At 35.3% G+C, this 17,886-nt stretch overlaps 1 protein-coding gene across 1 annotated transcript; it reads left to right on the forward strand.

Moving 5' to 3' along the window:
• Nucleotides 1-11,244: 11,244 nt before the first annotated feature.
• On the forward strand, nucleotides 11,245-11,575 carry LOC308608577 (small nuclear ribonucleoprotein E-like; the record flags this gene model as incomplete). Its single annotated transcript, XM_081221808.1, has 1 exon — nucleotides 11,245-11,575. One exon carries the CDS (start codon nucleotides 11,245-11,247, stop codon nucleotides 11,530-11,532), a length of 288 nt encoding a protein of 95 aa, XP_081077934.1. The 3' UTR covers nucleotides 11,533-11,575.
• Between the last annotated feature and the right edge of the window lie 6,311 nt (nucleotides 11,576-17,886).

The following is a 17,886-nucleotide window of genomic DNA, read 5'->3' on the forward strand; positions in this document are numbered from 1 at the left end:
AAAGTTAATTTTTTACAGTATATAGCTGCACTACATACTTGAAAGTTAAATCTGAGTCTGATTAGAGGATGTTTCTCCTTAATTCACTTTCATTTTCCCTTTCAGAAAGATTTGAGTACCTATTCTATATTTGACAAGGATAATTTACTATATTTTCTCAAGCAATTTCTGGATGTTCCAAAGTTATATCAGTAACCGTCATATGCACCCATAATTAATGCCGGAGTTGAGTCAGCATACAGAAAGTATGGCCTTTGGATGGCAACTCTTGGCTGAACTCCTAATGTTCTGTTTCAGTTTCTGATGAGGTGATGAAGTGGAAAGCTTGTACGGTGTAATTTTGCCATGTTTCTTCTGGGATTTTTGAAAGAGGATCAACGGCTTAAAATCACCAGATGAAACATTTCAGCTTTTCAGAGACTAGAAAGAGGAAGGTCAAAGCTAATTTTTTTTAATTCTACCTGAAATATCTGAATCCATTCCAGATAAACCCAAGTAGAGTGGTAGTAATACTTATTAGGACTACAACAATATGATACAAAATATGTGAAATATGGTATAATTCATACACATTCTACATTTTCAGTATTAGGAACAGTTACAATCAGTTTGTTTTCCAAAGATCAGCATAATGCCAAACTTTAAAATGTAAATATTTCAGTCTAAATAAACCAAAAACATGAGAATCAATTTATAAATGGAACATTTTTCAGTAATTACTTTTTAATAATCCCTGCAGTAATGCTAATACTTACTTAATAAATTCATTTTGAATGATAGTCAATGGTTCAGATTTGCATAGTATTTAATATTTATAATGTTTGCAGAAAATGAGCATTAACTCTAAAGAACACCAGTTTCTAAATGTTTTAAACTGGTTTGGTTTCAAACAGCATTCTTTTAATAAATGCAATAACATATACACACATTTTTTAGAAAAAACGATTGTAAGAATGTTCTGATAAACCAACCAAATGATCAGACATTATATTTCCTAAGGCATGAGGACATTTTTAAAGGCCTTCTACTTACCCAGCCAGGATAAAGAAACTGATAGAATATTCCAAAGGAATTACTTAAAACAAAGAAATTAGAACCACACTGAAACCCCCTGAATCTTTCTTTTCCTTTTGTATTTCTGACAGGAGTGATCTTATTTCACCTATACGTTACCTTTCTGTACGTTTTGATTTTTCCATTGAGACCATTTTGTTCTTCTAGAATAATCAGAAGCTACTATGTTCTATCCCCCACCCCCACTCTATGAAGAATGTGAACAATTAGTATTTAGTCCAGCTCAGCTAGGAAATTGTTCTACTTTTTTTATGAAGTGTATATCTCATACAGAAAAATGTATATATTATTCATTGTGTTATGTTAGCTATGTCTTTTTCAGAAAATATATATTTATCATCACAGAGATTTCCAAGATTGTAATGGAGCCTGTTTATTATTACAATAGTATGACCTTTTTCAGACTTGTGTTTCCATTAACTATTTTTTTAAATGAATTTCTGGGAAGAGTGTGGTTCTTGTTATCACTTGCAAAGTATTTTGCGCAATTTGATCTGGTTTATTTTTTCTCAACGTTTGAGTATGAAAATTGCCAAACAGAAAATTTGAAATACTTGCATAGTGAATATCCAGATAACTACCACTTGAATTCTGCAATTGCTAACATCTTGCTATATTTGCTTTACCTCATATCATATATCTGTCCATCCCTGTATCCATCCATCTATCAATCCATCTTACTCTTTGATGCATTTTACCCCTACACACATCAGCATGCATATCTTTTTCTAGAGTTCAATATTTGTTTTCAGACATTTTATTCCTAGAGGCAAACTTCACACACAGTAAATGAACCAATCTTGAGTGTACTGTGCCATGAGTTTTGACAAAAGCATACACTGTGTAACCAACTGCTCAAGATATTAAACAGATGCAAATCCCTATCAAGATATGAAACATTTCCATCACCCGCAGACAATTTCTGCATGTCCCTCCCAAGTCAGTTCCTTAGAAGTAACCCTTTTCACATTTTCTCCATAGTTTAGTTTTGAGCTTAGCCTAGTATCTCTGCCTCCAGTTTCTCCACACTCAAGTAGTCCATTTCTCACACTGTGCTAGAACATCATACCATTTCTATAGTGAAAATCAAACAGACACAAAATAATATAAACTAAAAAGAATTGAACCCATCTATTAAATAATGGGACCATCATAACATTCCACATCCATTACAATTTGGTCCCAAACTTCCTTTCTATCATTATTTATGATATTCCCCATAATTTCCATCAATTCTATAATCACACGGAACTATCTCTTATTCTCTGAATGAACCACAAGTATTATACTGTTATCTTGGGTCATACATAAGCATTTAATATATTTAATAGTCATGGTTTGAGCTATCTGAGGATCCATGACATGTAGTAAATTTAAATACAGCTGAATGACAGATTTGAATTACAAGCTTCACAAAACTGACATGTGGAAGCAAGACCTACAGTAAGTGAATGAGCACAGCCAGCTCCATACATCTGCCTCTCAATATAATGACATTTGTTATACATCAAGTATACATTCACTCTCACCCAGATTTTGAAGGAATCACTTAATTTGTTTCACTGTTTTAAGGAGGAAATCATAAGCTATAAGGAAACAGAGCTTACAGGATTCACAGCCTTAGGGTTTATTCCTCAGATACATAAATGTTCTGCCCTAGTTACTTCTCAGTGCTGCAAGAAATAGGAAAATAAACTTTTATTCTTAATTCTAAATATATTAGTTTCTATCATAGCATTTTATGCCTTTTCTTAATTACCTATTTACATGCTAATTCTTCCTTACAAATTAAAGAAAAGTAGGAAGCATCCCACATACTTGAAATGCTCTAGATTGCCTTTTAGAAAATATACTTGAGCTATTTCTTTCTTAGCAAGATAAAAAAAGGATTTTTTAGAGACCATGATGGATTGGTTATATATAGAAACTAATATGAATCTAATATCTTAAAACTATATCTTATATACATAATTATTCATTTTTCTTTCATCTATTTTGAATATTTTTCTCCCTTATACTACCCCATGTGCTACATTCACACAAATTCGAGAACAAAATGTGGATGGATAAGTTGGGTTTTTTGCCTCATACTAACAATTTCAGTTGACTGTATTTTAGGAATCAAGAAAAGATTGGAAACTGGTCTTCAAATATTTTTATCTCACAGGAAATTTCTTCTATTCAACTGACAATAGAACTGCCCAGTTTTGAGAGATTCATGTAGGAATTGATAAATGTATAACACATAAGTGAGACATAACAAAATATGATTTTAAAAATCATGTCAATACTATTATAGATAACTCCCTCAAAGCAAGCTAAACTGATGTAGAAATAATTTTTTTAAAAACTATGAAAAGAGTTCATGAGATGTGTAATACATGATGTCATATTATCCACAGACAGTATTTGCATTAAATTAGGAAGAAGTTAGAACCTCAGAGGCTCAACACAAGAGTTTATATGTCTTATGCCTGATTCAAATGTTGTTTAGCAGAGAATCTGCATATCATAGCCATTCAGGGACATAGGCTGATGGAAGCTCCAATGTGAAATGTTTCCATCATCTCTGAAAATGAGGGATTGTGGGAAATCATGTAATGACTTGTAAAGATCCCACTTAAAGAGACGTCTCTTCCCCTGATTTTTAATTGGCTAAAGCAAGGCGCATGGCCACACTCAACTTTAAAGTGTGTATGGAAGTGCCAACCTACAACATGTGCCTGAAAGGAGAAGAGGAGCAGAATGTAAACAGCTTCAGTGATCACTTCAGGAGTTTTGGCAGCTGATGATCAACTGGTTTTTGTGAAAGCCTGAGATTGTTTCCTTTTTGCGTTTGTAGTTGGGACAGTCCATCACCACTGAAAGCAACAGTTTACTTAGGTATGTTGCATAAGTGGGTGGGGTTTCTTTAACTCTTTTATCAAGTAACTTTCATCATTCACAATTTCTTAGCCTTTCATATATTTACTAACTGAGTAGGGACTGCTAATCTAATGGCCCATCCCATTAACTGAGCAATAATAATGAATTAGTGATGTAATTGTGCTTTGAAAGAAATGGGCTCTTCTTTCTTTTTTGTGCCTTCTCCCATTAGCATAAGGTACAAGATGGGTCCATCAGGGACACCTTGGTGCCTTGTTGTGTTTAACTCACATATGTGTATATGTGTGTGTGTGTATGTGTGTGTGAGAGAGAGATCTGGGGAAATGGAAATGCATACTAATAATGTCCAATGGAGTTTTGAAGGTTTCAGGAAATAAAATAGCCCAACTGGGTCTGAAATTAAAAGTTAGAGAGGTCAGATGGTGTTAGGCTTGAAGGGCATTCTAGGATCATAGGAGCAGGAAGGAGAACTGGTGAGTCTTATGCCAAAGCACCACAAGCAATTCAGTATGAGGAAGGGAGGGCTGGGAGAGACAAGAACTAGATCATGACGTGTCATATATTATGTTAAGAACTTTGGATATTATCCCATAAAATGAGATTACAATAGGAACATGTTTTAAAAATTGTGAATCAGTATGTTGTACACTTGAAACTTATATAATATTGTATATCAACTATACTTCAACAGAAAGAAAAGAACATGTTTTGGATGTATTGGGTGTATCTGGTTGTATATGGCCATTAGACAGTTGGATATTTCAGTTGAAATTATGGAGACAGCTTGTTGCTGGAGAAAGAGATTTGAATGTGATCGGCATACAGATGGTGGTGATAGATGTATACTCTTATCTATCTCTACTATAGATCAGCGTATAGTAGAGACTGGAAAATTTACCCATGGGAAAATTGTGTAGAGGGAGAAAAGCAGTGGTCAAATGATGAAACCAAAGATTCTTGAATATGTTATTATTTTCTGTTTAGACCAGTTGTAGGGAAAATTAGCTTACTCTCCATGGCAGAATCTACTGACTACAATTCTGAAAATTACTGGCAAGGAGAACTACAGTGTTCTCTAAAAGCCATAATGATGGGGATAGGGAGAACAGAGCGTGAGCTACTCAAGCTTGTCAAATAAAAAGGAAATGACAGACAGCAGCTTGTTTATAGTGCTCACTTTGTGTCACGTACCATTCTAAATTACGTATGTGTCCTCACTTAATCCTCTCAACAGATTGGAACAGAGAAAGGTCAAGTAACTTGACAAGCTAGTAAGAGCTAAAACAGAGATTTTTTTTTTTTTTTTTTAAAGAGCAGAATTTTTACTCAGGACTTTTGGCTGCAGCATCTCTGCTCTCAACCATCACTGCCTCTCCCTGCTTAAACTAGTTCCATAGTTTTCAGAATTTAGCTAGTGATATCATGGTGATATTTTAAAATCTTATAACTTCAGCTATAGTCTTCCTGGCCTTGTATTAGAATCAGCTAATATACTACATTTCCTTGCTTCGGTTTGTACTCTAGTAGGTTCTGACTTTTTGATAATTGGTATAGTGATATTAACAATAACAAATGGAACGTTAAGTATGCCTATTTATTAAGCTACCTATTATTTATTGGGAAATCAGAAGCTATTTAAGCTCTTTTAAAAAAATTCACAAAGGAAGTAGAAATATTAAGAAAATTTAGAATAAAGATGTCCTATGATAAAGATATCCAGCTGTTTAATCTTTGTGACATCAGTTTCCTCAGCTGTGAAATGGTATCTACATTACAGAATAGTTGTGGGAGTCAAAGTTTGTGTTCATAGAACATCCCATATAATATTTGCAAACTAATTTCTCAATATTTTGTATACTTCATTTAAAAATATATATGAAATTACAACTCAAAGTTGTATTCCAAACATAATGACTGCTATAAGGAAGAGAAACATTATTGTCTAGCTATTAGTAGAACATTAATACCTTAGTCTTACCTTCATTCACTTCACAAAAATCTAATTTCATGTAAAATTTAAATCTTAGAATAATGATATCTTAATGTCAGGTTAGGAGTACTCTGAATTTTTAGTTTCAGTACTCTAAAATTATACATCTAATTTGTACCACCTCAAAGGATGCCCATAAATGTCTTTCATACACCCAAGTTTGTGAGGTAGAGTTAATATGACTTTAAAATAACGTTTTAGTCATAGTTAAAGGGAAAATAAATTTCTCAAAAATATCCCATTAAGATAAGGAAAGAATAAAGTCAGTGAAATGAAAATCCCTTCACATAATAGTCTGCTATCATGTATAATTAAAATCTCATTTGTGGACTTCCCTGGTGGCGCAGTGGTTAAGAATCCACCTGCCAATGCAGGGGACACGGATTCAATCCCTGGTCCGGGAAGATCCCACATGCTGCGGAGCAGCTGAGCCCGCGTGCCACAACTACTGAGCTCGCGTGCCACAACTATGAAGCCTGTACACCCTAGAACCCGTGCTCCTCAACAAGAGAAGCCACTGCAATGAGAAGCCCGAGCACCATAACGAAGAGTAGCCCCTCCTCGCCGCAACTAGAAAAAGCCTGCACACAGCAACCAAGACCCGATGCAGCCAAAAATAAATAAATAAATTAAAAAAATAAAATAAAATAAAATCTCATTTGTTTTAGAAGTCTAGGAAAGTATTCCCATTCAAACATAAGCTGCTTATAAAGAACTGGGGAAGATGAAATAGAGGGCTTTATTTTTCCTAATCATATATAATGTCTGTATATGTGTGTTAGCGTTTTTGAATTTGCATTAATATTGAAATATTAATTTGAGTCTGTTGAGAAAACATTTACTGAACACCTACTCTGTGTGGCACTATGTAAGGTTTTGAAGATACAAAGGAGAAAAGGTACTTACCAGCAGGCAGATCACAACGTAGTGGGGGACAGCCAATCGGAAAATCAATAACTTCAAGAGCAACAAGAAGAAATTACTATGGAAACAGAGACATGGGTGCTATATTCTTAGGGAAGTGATTAGGAAAAGCTTAATAAATGAAATGATGTTTTGCGTGGACTTTTATGTTTTCAATAGGAGGGGATAATGTGCATAGCAGTGTGAGCATAAGTAATACGGGGGAAGAAAAAAAGATCAGAGAATCTAGTAAATTATATTTTAGACAATTAAAATGTTCATAATATCTATTCATATTATATACTTATAATAGCTATTTTATAAGAATTTGAAAAAATATTCCACTTACTAAAACCTTTTAAAGTTTCACAAAATGTTGATTTTGATTTAGCAAAGTTAATTTAATGGGGTTACAAAGTGCTGATTTGGTAATATGTAGAAAATAATTGGAGCAAACCTGAGGAAAACGAATACCTTCTAATAGAATACTTTTAAAATAGAATTTTGTCATTTCTTCATACTCTGGTTATGTGTGTGTGTGGTGAGGGAGGGTGATTTAACATGTGTGCAGGTATGTGATGAAAAAAATTTAAAACTTGTGTGACCATATAGAGCTTTTGTAAATAATACTCCCTATCTATCTATCTATCTATCTATCTATCTACCTATGTATCTATGTATCTATCTAGTTTTTCTCACCAAAAAAAAGCAAAAGAATAAATATAGACTGTATGTGAGTGCCAATGGGAAACTATTTTAACAAAACTACCTGTTCTCGGCCTTGATATAAAATTTAGAATTTGCTCACCTAACTTGTTAGAATTAAGTCATGATATGCAATAGCTGCTGGTGGCAAAGAAGATGGTAGGAAAGTAAAACTTTCTAAAATATAAAATTTTTGGAATATGTATCTTGGGGCTTAGGCATTGTAGCTGTATAGAGACAACTGTTGTAAGAAACGTGATTGTAGTCTACGTCTTAATACTTCATTTTCTTCTTCCTCCCTCTTCTTTTTCCCCTGGGAGTTAGTTATATATCAGATAGTTACCTAGAACTCTAGCACGTGTGCTTTTCTCATACCCCAAACCCACTCCTTGGAGATGGTTTGTATGGAGAGGCATTTTAGTGATCAGTGATTATAGAATCACAGGATATCATTCTGGAAACATAGTTACTTGATAATTTCTCATTCAAAATCTAAACTCGCTCTTAGGAAGAGCTGTTGTAGTAAATAGATCAATTGCTATTTTTATACTATCATCATAATAATCTAGAAGAAAAAGTGCTATACTAAGCACTTTAAATACATTGTATAATATGCAAAATATATAGGCATGTAAAAACACGTGCACACACACTTTTCCAAACCCCCCCAAAGATGTTGCTTTTGAAATATGCTCACTTATTATATCATCTTCCTGAATAAATAACTGGGAAATAGCAAAACTATTTGGCTTGAGAAACTGAATTCTTCCAAATGTGGATGTTGAGTATAAGCCAACACTATTAATTTCACTGGAATATCCAAATGCAAGTATCTGGATATGAGTATATTAACAAGAATCATATTTCTATGTCAAATGGCTTAAATATTAGTTTGCAATATTATACATGTTTTAATACAAAACTACTATTACCAGTCTCTTTTATCTAAGCCATTGAACAAACCTTAGTATTCACAAATTGTCTTCATCTTCAGACTTCAAACAGTGACAGATAATGTCTGGTCGTCTTTTAGTTGTCTGATACTACAGACATGCTACAGTGTGTACTGCAGGGGTTGTGTACCTCAAACTACATATTTTAAATTGCTTAGTTATGTATATTTTGCTTTATTACAAAGAGGATTGGATGCAGCTTACAATCTTAGCAGATTGAACTGATGCAAATCTGCTTTGACCCCCATCTACCTCCACCACTAGCAAGTACAAGCACATAGAAGTGTCGGATGAAATATATTCAAAAAAATTCAAATATTTTTGCAATTTAAAGCCAATCTCAAAAAAAAAAAAAGTCTACTCCCAAAGTATCAGCAAAGAGTAAAGAACAAAAATACAACAATAAGAGAGTGGTCTTATGCCACAGAGGTTTAAATTATTAATTTTTGAACCTGAAGCTAGAATTACTACAACATGAATGAAACTCAAAAGCCTTATGCTAAGTGAAAAAACACGACTCAAAAGGTTATGTTCTGGGCTACTGGTTACAGATAGAATGGAATAGACTCATTTCTCTCTGCTCCTCCCTGATAAATACAGCTGAAGACCCTGGACTAATTATAACAGACAATCATAAGAGGACTCTGAAAGGTGGAAAGAAGAGAGCATACTGGGTGGGGAATCTCTGGTCTTGAGGAATGACATGATGGCAAGTTCTCTGTTTTTTTCTTTTCTTACTTTTTCTTATCTTTTTTTTAAATAAATATTTTATATATCCTGACTGGGCATTGGATTAATGTGTAATATGGAACACCAAATGGGCACATACCCAAAAAAGCCCAAAGAAAAACCTGATTTCTCAGCCAAAAGGTGAGGAAAGGGGCAGCCTAGGATGATAGAAATTTTTTGACAAATAATTGCCCAACCCCAAGCAAACACCATGAGTGCCCCCCACCCCCCCGACTCCCTTCCCCTGTGGGGTCAGTGGAGACTGAATGAGGAGTCTGGACTTCACACTGTTCTCCTGGTGATGGCAGGGGGAGCCCTTCACCTTCTTAACTAGAGAGTTGGAGAATCTCGAAGAGAGGAAGAAGCAGGAGAAAGAGATGCTTTAAACTTACAGAGGAAGCCCTGGGCAGATCCTTGAGCAACCCACAAGTGAAAATGACCCAAATTATCACACCTAAGGGATCAAGAACTGAACTGTAATGTGGAATAACACCCAGGTTTTCAGAGTGATATCTTAGTGGTATACTTCATAAAAGGATTCGATTAGAATAGCACTGCAAAAGTTCTGAAAATTAAGTTGTCATTGGATCCACAACCCTCAAAAGTAGGTCAAGACCTACAGGCTAAACCTACACAGGGTGACTACCTCCTAAAATCGAAGATTTAAATAGGACCCAGAATCTCCTAACATAATAGTCAAAATATCCAGGATACAATTGCTAATCACTAGTCACACCAAGAACCAGTAAAATTACCACCTGAATGATAAAAGGTAGATGCTGGTGCCAAGATGACTCAGATGTAGGCAGTATCTCACAAGGATTTTAAAGCAGTTATCATAAAAATGCTTCAATGAGCAATGCTTAAAACAAATGAAACAAAGAAATTATCAGCAAAGAAATAGAAGCTATATAAAAAAGCCAGACGAATGGCTCAACCCACGGAAGAGTTAGTAACCTGAGATATAATGGACATTTAAAATATTAAGAATACCATGAAAAACTATGCCCATACATTTGACAAAAAGGTTAAAAATGAAAAACTGTGTATAAAAGTATAGCTTAGAAGTTTAACTTAAAAAAGAGAAATTCAGAATAAAAACAGAAAAAAAACTTAAAAGTGAATCAATCAAAATGAACTATTCAAATAAAGCACTGGGATTATATAATTTTATATTAGTTATTATTCAAGGAAACATAACCTGTTATACAGAGTGATTCAGAAAATAGAAAAAGAGGAGAAAAGCATCATTACTGTTTGGTTAAATTTTTATCCTAAGTTGACAGGTTAAATTTTAACTTAGGTTTTTAACCGAAATTTCTTTTATAGCAGGAGTACAAATGATTTATTTCCAAATAACAAAACGCCAAACTCTACCATTCAAAAAACGTCAAACACCCAAGGATATTTTAACCATGGGCAATATATATTACTAGGTAACTAAGTTGCTCCTTTTTTTAAAAAAAATTTTTAATAGACTTTTTCTATGAGCTAGTGAAATGATGGAGGGCATCTAACCAGAATGGTGGTTTTGATTTAGGGATAGTTAATCAGGAACCATTGTTTCTGACAGTAATTAGGAAGTGGATCCAGTTTTCTGTTACAGTCACTCACATATATATTACAACAAAATATATACATCTATGACAAGAGAATTATCTTTTCAGTCTGTGAGAGACTGCTCATCCTTCTATTTCCTATACTAGAAGCAGGACAAATGAGAATACAGAAATACCCAGATAGTTTATTCAAACTGTTATAAAGTAATAAAAGCATAGTTAAAGAGACGTGTAGTGGGTGAGAATGAACGCATTCTTGTTCGCTTTATAGGACACTACAATCTGTTCCTCCAGAGGCAATTCAGCCTTCTCTCACAATAGCGTTAAGGCACAGGTTCTAATCATCATCAGTAACTGAAGATCTGTATTGAGTTCTCCATTACTGTTTTACTTAAAACCAATTTCCAGGGTGTGCAGGATTGTGAGGTCTTTGTGAGCTTCCACCATGGCATACCAGGGCCAGGGCCAGAAGGTGCAGAAGGTGCAAAAGGTGATGGTTCAGCCCATCAATCTCTTCTTCAGATACTTGCAAAATAGATCTCAGATTCAGGTGTGGCTTTATGAGCAAGTGAGTATGCAGATAGAGGGCTGTATCATTGGTCTTGATGGGAATATGGACCTCGTATTAGATGATGCAGAAGAGATTCATTCTAAAACAAAGTCAAGAAAACAACTGAGTCGGATCATACTAAAAGGAGATAACATTACTCTGCTCCAAAGTGTTTCCAACTAGAAATGATCAATGAAGTGAGAAATTGTTGAGAAGGCAATACAGTTTTTTTAGCTGTCCTTTGTTAGAAGGGTAGTTCTAAAGCATTTATTCATATTGTTTTGCTCACCTTTATGTTATTACCAGATGACAGTAAATACTGTGGGATTGTTTTTATTAAAATATTTACATTGTTTCCTTCTAAGAACAAACAAACAGTTTCCACCTTTGGAAGGATATGCCAGGGAAGTATCAATAAAAATGTCCCTCTTAGTGTAGATGTAAACAGATGTTGCCTTTCTGGAGGCAAATGGACAGCATATATTAAAATTTAAATGTGAATACAGTTTGATCCAGTAGTTATTTTGTTTAAAAGCAAGGAATAGAGAGTAGTTATTAAGAACACTGATCCTGATGCTAGATAGGATGTGTGAAACTCCCAGATCTAGCACTTACTAGCTGTGTGAACTTAGACAAGTCACTTTTTACCTTCAGTGCAATGAAAAGATAATAATAACACCTTTCTCACATAACACAGTGCTTGGCACATAATATTATCTTAAAGAAATCATTGTACAAGTGCACCAAGAGGCATATACAAGAATCTTCCTAACAATATTTTTCTAAAAGCTTAAAACAATAAACTACTTAAATGACAACTAGCATAGAAGTTGCTAAAGACTTGCATTTAGATATCTTGGATCACTGTACCCCTGTACATAAATGAGATATATTTCATACTACAGAATGACAATAGCTTCAATACAAATTGAATGGGAAAAATTGCAGATTGACATAAACCATATTATTTAATCTTCCTGTAAAATGTAAAAAACCTATTTGTCTTACAGCTATTTTTTTTGCATTGTTTTTTTTTTTAATTTTATTTAATTTTATTTATTTTATTTATTTTTTTTTAAATTTTATTTTTACATATACATCTGTTCCCACATCCCTTCCCTCATGCATCTCCCTCCCTCCCACCCTCCCCATCCCACCCCTCCAGGCGGTCACAAAGCACCGAGCTGATCTCCCTGTGCTCTGCGGCTGCTTCCCAGTATCTATCTACCTTACGTTTGGTAGTGTATATATGTCCATGCCTCTCTTTCGCTTTGTCACAGCTTACCCTTCCCCCTCCCCATATCCACAAGTCCATTCTCAAGTAGGTCTGTGTCTTTATTCCCGTTTTACCCCTAGGTTCTTCATGACATTTTTTTTTTTAAATTCCGTATATATGTGTTAGCATACGGTATTTGTCTTTCTCTTTCTGACTTACTTCACTCTGTATGACAGACTCTAGGTCTATCCACCTCATTACAAATAGCTCAGTTTCATTTCTTTTTATGGCTGAGTAATATTCCATTGTATATATGTGCCACATCTTCTTTATCCATTCATCCGATGATGGACACTTAGGTTGTTTCCAGCTTCGGGCTATTGTGAATAGAGCTGCAATGAACATTTTGGTACATGTCTCTTTGGGAATTATGGTTTTCTCAGGGTATATGCCTAGTAGTGGGATTGCTGGGTCATATGGTAGTTCTATTTGTAGTTTTTTAAGGAACCTCCATACTGTTCTCCATAGTGGCTGTACCAATTCACATTCCCACCAGCAGTGCAAGAGTGTTCCCTTTTCTCCACACCCTCTCCAGCATTTATTGTTTCTAGATTTCTTGATGATGGCCATTCTGACTGGTGTGAGATGATATCTCATTGTAGTTTTGATTTGCATTTCTCTAATGATTAATGATGTTGAGCATTCTTTCATGTGTTTGTTGGCAGTCTGTATATCTTCTTTGGAGAAATGCCTATTTAAGTCTTCTGCCCATTTTTGGATTGGGTTGTTTGTTTTTTTGCTATTGAGCTGCATGAGCTGTTTATAAATTTTGGAGATTAATCCTTTGTCAGTTGCTTCATTTGCAAATATTTTCTCCCATTCTGAGGGTTGTCTTTTGGTCTTGTTTATGGTTTCCTTTGCTGTGCAAAAGCTTTGAAGTTTCATTAGGTCCCATTTGTTTATCTTTGTTTTTATTTCCATTTCTCTAGGAGGTGGGTCCAAAAGGATCTTGCTGTGATTTATGTCATAGAGTGTTCTACCTATGTTTTCCTCTAAGAGTTGGATAGTTTCTGGCCTTACATTTAAGTCTTTAATCCATTTTGAGCTTATTTTTGTGTATGGTGTTAGGGAATGATCTAATCTCAAACTTTTACATGTCCCTGTCCAGTTTTCCCAGCACCACTTATCGAAGAGGCTGTCCTTTCTCCACTGTACATTCCTGCCTCCTTTATCAAAGATAAGTTGGCCATATGTGCGTGGGTTTATCTCTGGGCTTTCTATCCTGATCCACTGATCTATCTTTCTGTTTTTATGCCAGTATCACACTGTCTTGATTACTGTAGCTTTGTAGTATAGTCTGAAGTCAGGGAGCCTGATTCCTCCAGCTCCGTTTTTCGTTCTCAAGATTGCTTTGGCTATTCGGGGTCTTTTGTTTTTCCAAACAAATTTTGAAATTTTTTGTTCTAGTTCTGTGAAAAATGCCAGTGGTAGTTTGATAGGGATTGCATTGAATCTGTAGATTGCTTTGGGTAGTAGAGTCATTTTCACAATATTGATTCTTCCAATCCAGGAGCATGGTATATCTCTCCATCTATTTGTATCATCTTTAATTTCTTTCATCAGTGTCTTATAATTTTCTGCATACAGGTCTTTTGTCTCCTTAGGTAGGTTTATTCCTAGATATTTTATTCTTTTTGTTGCAATGGTAAATGGGAGTGTTTTCTTGATTTCATTTTCAGATTTTTCATCATTAATGTACAGGAATGCCAGAGATTTCTGTACATTAATTTTGTATCCTGCTACTTTACCAAATTCATTGATTAGCTCTAGTAGTTTTTCGGTAGCTTCTTTAGGATTCTCTATGTATAGTATCATGTCATCTGCAAACAGTGACAGCTTTACTTCTTCTTTTCCAATTTGGATTCCTTTTATTTCCTTTTCTTCTCTGATTGCTGTGGCTAAAACTTCCAAAACTATGTTGAATAAGAGTGGTGAGAGTGGGCAGCCTTGTCTTGTTCCTGATCTTAGTGGAAATGGTTTCAGTTTTTCACCATTGAGGACAATGTTGGCTGTGGGTTTGTCATATATGGCCTTTATGATGTTGAGGAAAGTTCCCTCTATGCCTACTTTCTGCAGGGTTTTTATCATAAATGGGTGTTGAATTTTGTCGAAAGCTTTCTCTGCATCTATTGAGATGATCATATGGTTTTTCTCCTTCAACTTGTTAATATGGTGTATCACATTGATTGATTTGCGTATATTGAAGAATCCTTGCATTCCTGGAATAAACCCCACTTGATCATGGTGTATGATCCTTTTAATGTGCTGTTGGATTCTGTTTGCTAGTATTTTGTTGAGGATTTTTGCATCTATGTTCATCAGTGATATTGGCCTGTAGTTTTCTTTCTTTGTGACATCCTTGCCTGGTTTTGGTATCAAGGTGATGGTGGCCTCGTAGAATGAGTTTGGGAGTGTTCCTTCCTCTGATATTGTTTGGAAGAGTTTGAGAAGGATGGGTGTTAGCTCTTCTCTAAATGTTTGATAGAATTCGCCTGTGAAGCCATCTGGTCCTGGGCTGTTGTTTGATGGAAGATTTTTAATCACAGTTTCAATTTCAGTGCTTGTGATTGGTCTATTCATATTTTCTATTTCTTCCTGAGTCAGTCTTGGCAGGTTGTGCATTTCTAAGAATTTGTCCATCTCTTCCAGGTTGTCCATTTTATGGGCATTGAGTTGCTTGTAGTAATCTCTCATGATCTTCTGTATTTCTGCAGTGTCAGTTGTTACTTCTCCTTTTTCATTTCTAATTCTATTGATTTGAGTCTTCTCCCTTCTTTTCTTGATGAGTCTGGCTAATGGTTTATCAATTTTGTTTATCTTCTCAAAGAACCAGCTTTTAGTTTTATTGATCTTTGCTATCGTTTCCTTCATTTCTTTTTCATTTATTTCTGATCTGATTTTTATGATTTCTTTCCTTCTGCTAACTTTGGGATGTTTTTGTTCTTCTTTCTCTAATTGCTTTAGGTGCAAGGTTAGGTTGTTTATTCGAGATGTTTCCTGTTTCTTAAGGTGGGATTGTATTGCTATAAACTTCCCTCTTAGAACTGCTTTTGCTGCATCCCATAGGTTTTGGGTCGTCGTGTCTCCATTGTCATTTGTTTCTAGGTATTTTTTTATTTCCTCTTTGATTTCTTCAGTGATCACTTCGTTATTAAGTAGTGTATTGTTTAGCCTCCATGTGTTTGTATTTTTTACAGCTCTTTTCCTGTAATTGATATCTAGTCTCATAGCATTGTGGTCAGAAAAGACACTTGATACAATTTCAATTTTCTTAAATTTATCAAGGCTTGATTTGTGACCCAAGATATGATCTATCCTGGAGAATGTTCCATGAGCACTTGAGAAAAATGTGTATTCTGTTGTTTTTGGATGGAATGTCCTATAAATATCAATTAAGTCCATCTTGTTTAATGTATCATTTAAAGCTTGTGTTTCCTTATTTATTTTCATTTTGGAAGATCTGTCCATTGGTGAAAGTGGGGTGTTAAAGTCCCCTACTATGATTGTGTTACTGTCGATTTCTCCTTTTATGGCTGTTACTATTTGACTTATGTATTGAGGTGCTCCTATGTTGGGTGCATAAATATTTACAATTGTTATATCTTCTTCTTGGATCGATCCCTTGATCATTATGTAGTGTCCTTCTTTGTCACTTCTGGTAGTCTTTATTTTAAAGTCTATTTTGTCTGATATGAGAATTGTTACTCCAGCTTTCTTTTGGTTTCCATTTGCATGGAATATCTTTTTCCATCCCCTTACTTTCAGTCTGTATGTGTCTCTAGGTCTGAAGTGGGTCTCTTGTAGACAGCATATATATGGGTCTTGTTTTTGTATCCATTCAGCCAATCTGTGTCTTTTGGTGGGAGCATTTAGTCCATTTACATTTAAGGTAATTATCGATATGTATGTTCCTATTCCCATTTTCTTAATTGTTTTGGGTTCATTATTATAGGTCTTTTCCTTCGTTGTGTTTCTTGCCTAGAGAAGTTCCTTTAGCATTTGTTGTAAAGCTGGTTTGGTGGTGCTGAACTCTCTCACCTTTTGCTTGTCTGTAAACGTTTTAATTTCTCCATCAAATCTGAATGAGATCCTTGCTGGGTAGAGTAATCTTGGTTGCAGGTTTTTCTCTTTCATCACTTTAATTATGTCCTGCCACTCCCTTCTGGCTTGTAGAGTTTCTGCTGAGAGATCAGCTGTTATCCTGATGGGGATTCCCTTTGTGTTATTTGTTGTTTTTGCCTTGCTGCTTTTAATATGATTTCTTTGTGTTTAATTTTTGACAGTTTGATTAATATGTGTCTTGGCGTATTTCTCCTTGGATTTATTCTGTATGGGACTCTCTGTGCCTCCTGGACTTGATTAACTATTTCCTTTCCCATATTAGGGAAGTTTTCAACTATAATCTCTTCAAATATTTTCTCAGTCCCTTTCTTTTTCTCTTCTTCTTCTGGAACCCCTATAATTCGAATGTTGGTGCGTTTAATGTTGTCCCAGAGGTCTCTGAGACTGTCCTCTGTTCTTTTCATTCTTTTTTCTTTATTTTGCTCTGCAGCAGTTATTTCCACTATTTTATCTTCTACCTCACTTATCCGTTCTTCTGCCTCAGTTATTCTGCTATTGATCCCATCTAGAGTATTTTTCATTTCATTTATTGTGTTTTTAATCGGTGCTTGATTCATCTTTAGTTCTTCTAGGTCCTTGTTAACTGTTTCTTGCATTTTGTCTATTCTATTTCCAAGATTTTGGATCTGGGAAATAGAATCTTGGATCATCTTTACCATCATTATTCTGAATTCTTTTTCAGGTAGACTGCCTATTACCTCTTCATTTGTTAGGTCTGGTGGGTTTTTATCTTGCTCCTTCTCCTGCTGTGTGTTTTTCTGTCTTCTCATTTTGCTTATGTTACTGTGTTTGGGGTCTCCTTTTTGCAGGCTGCAGGTTCGTAGTTCCCGTTGTTTTTGGTGTCTGTCCCCAGTGGCTAAGGTTGGTTTAGTGGGTTGTGTAGGCTTCCTGGTGGAGGGGACTAGTGCCTGTGTTCTGGTGGATGAGGCTGGATCTTGTCTTTCTGGTGGGCAGGTCCACGACTGGTGGTGTGTTTTGAGGTGTCTGCGGACTTTTTATGATTTTAGGCCGCCTCTGTGCTAATGGGTGGCGTTGTGTTCCTGTCTTGCTAGTTGTTTGGCATAGGGTGTCCAGCACTGTAGCTTGCTGGTCGTTGAGTGAAGCTGGGTGCTGCTGTTGAGATGGAGATCTCTGGAAGA

The sequence above is a fragment of the Mesoplodon bidens genome, assembly GCF_964165515.1.
Source record: "Mesoplodon bidens genome assembly, chromosome: X".
Lineage (NCBI taxonomy): Eukaryota > Metazoa > Chordata > Mammalia > Artiodactyla > Ziphiidae > Mesoplodon > Mesoplodon bidens.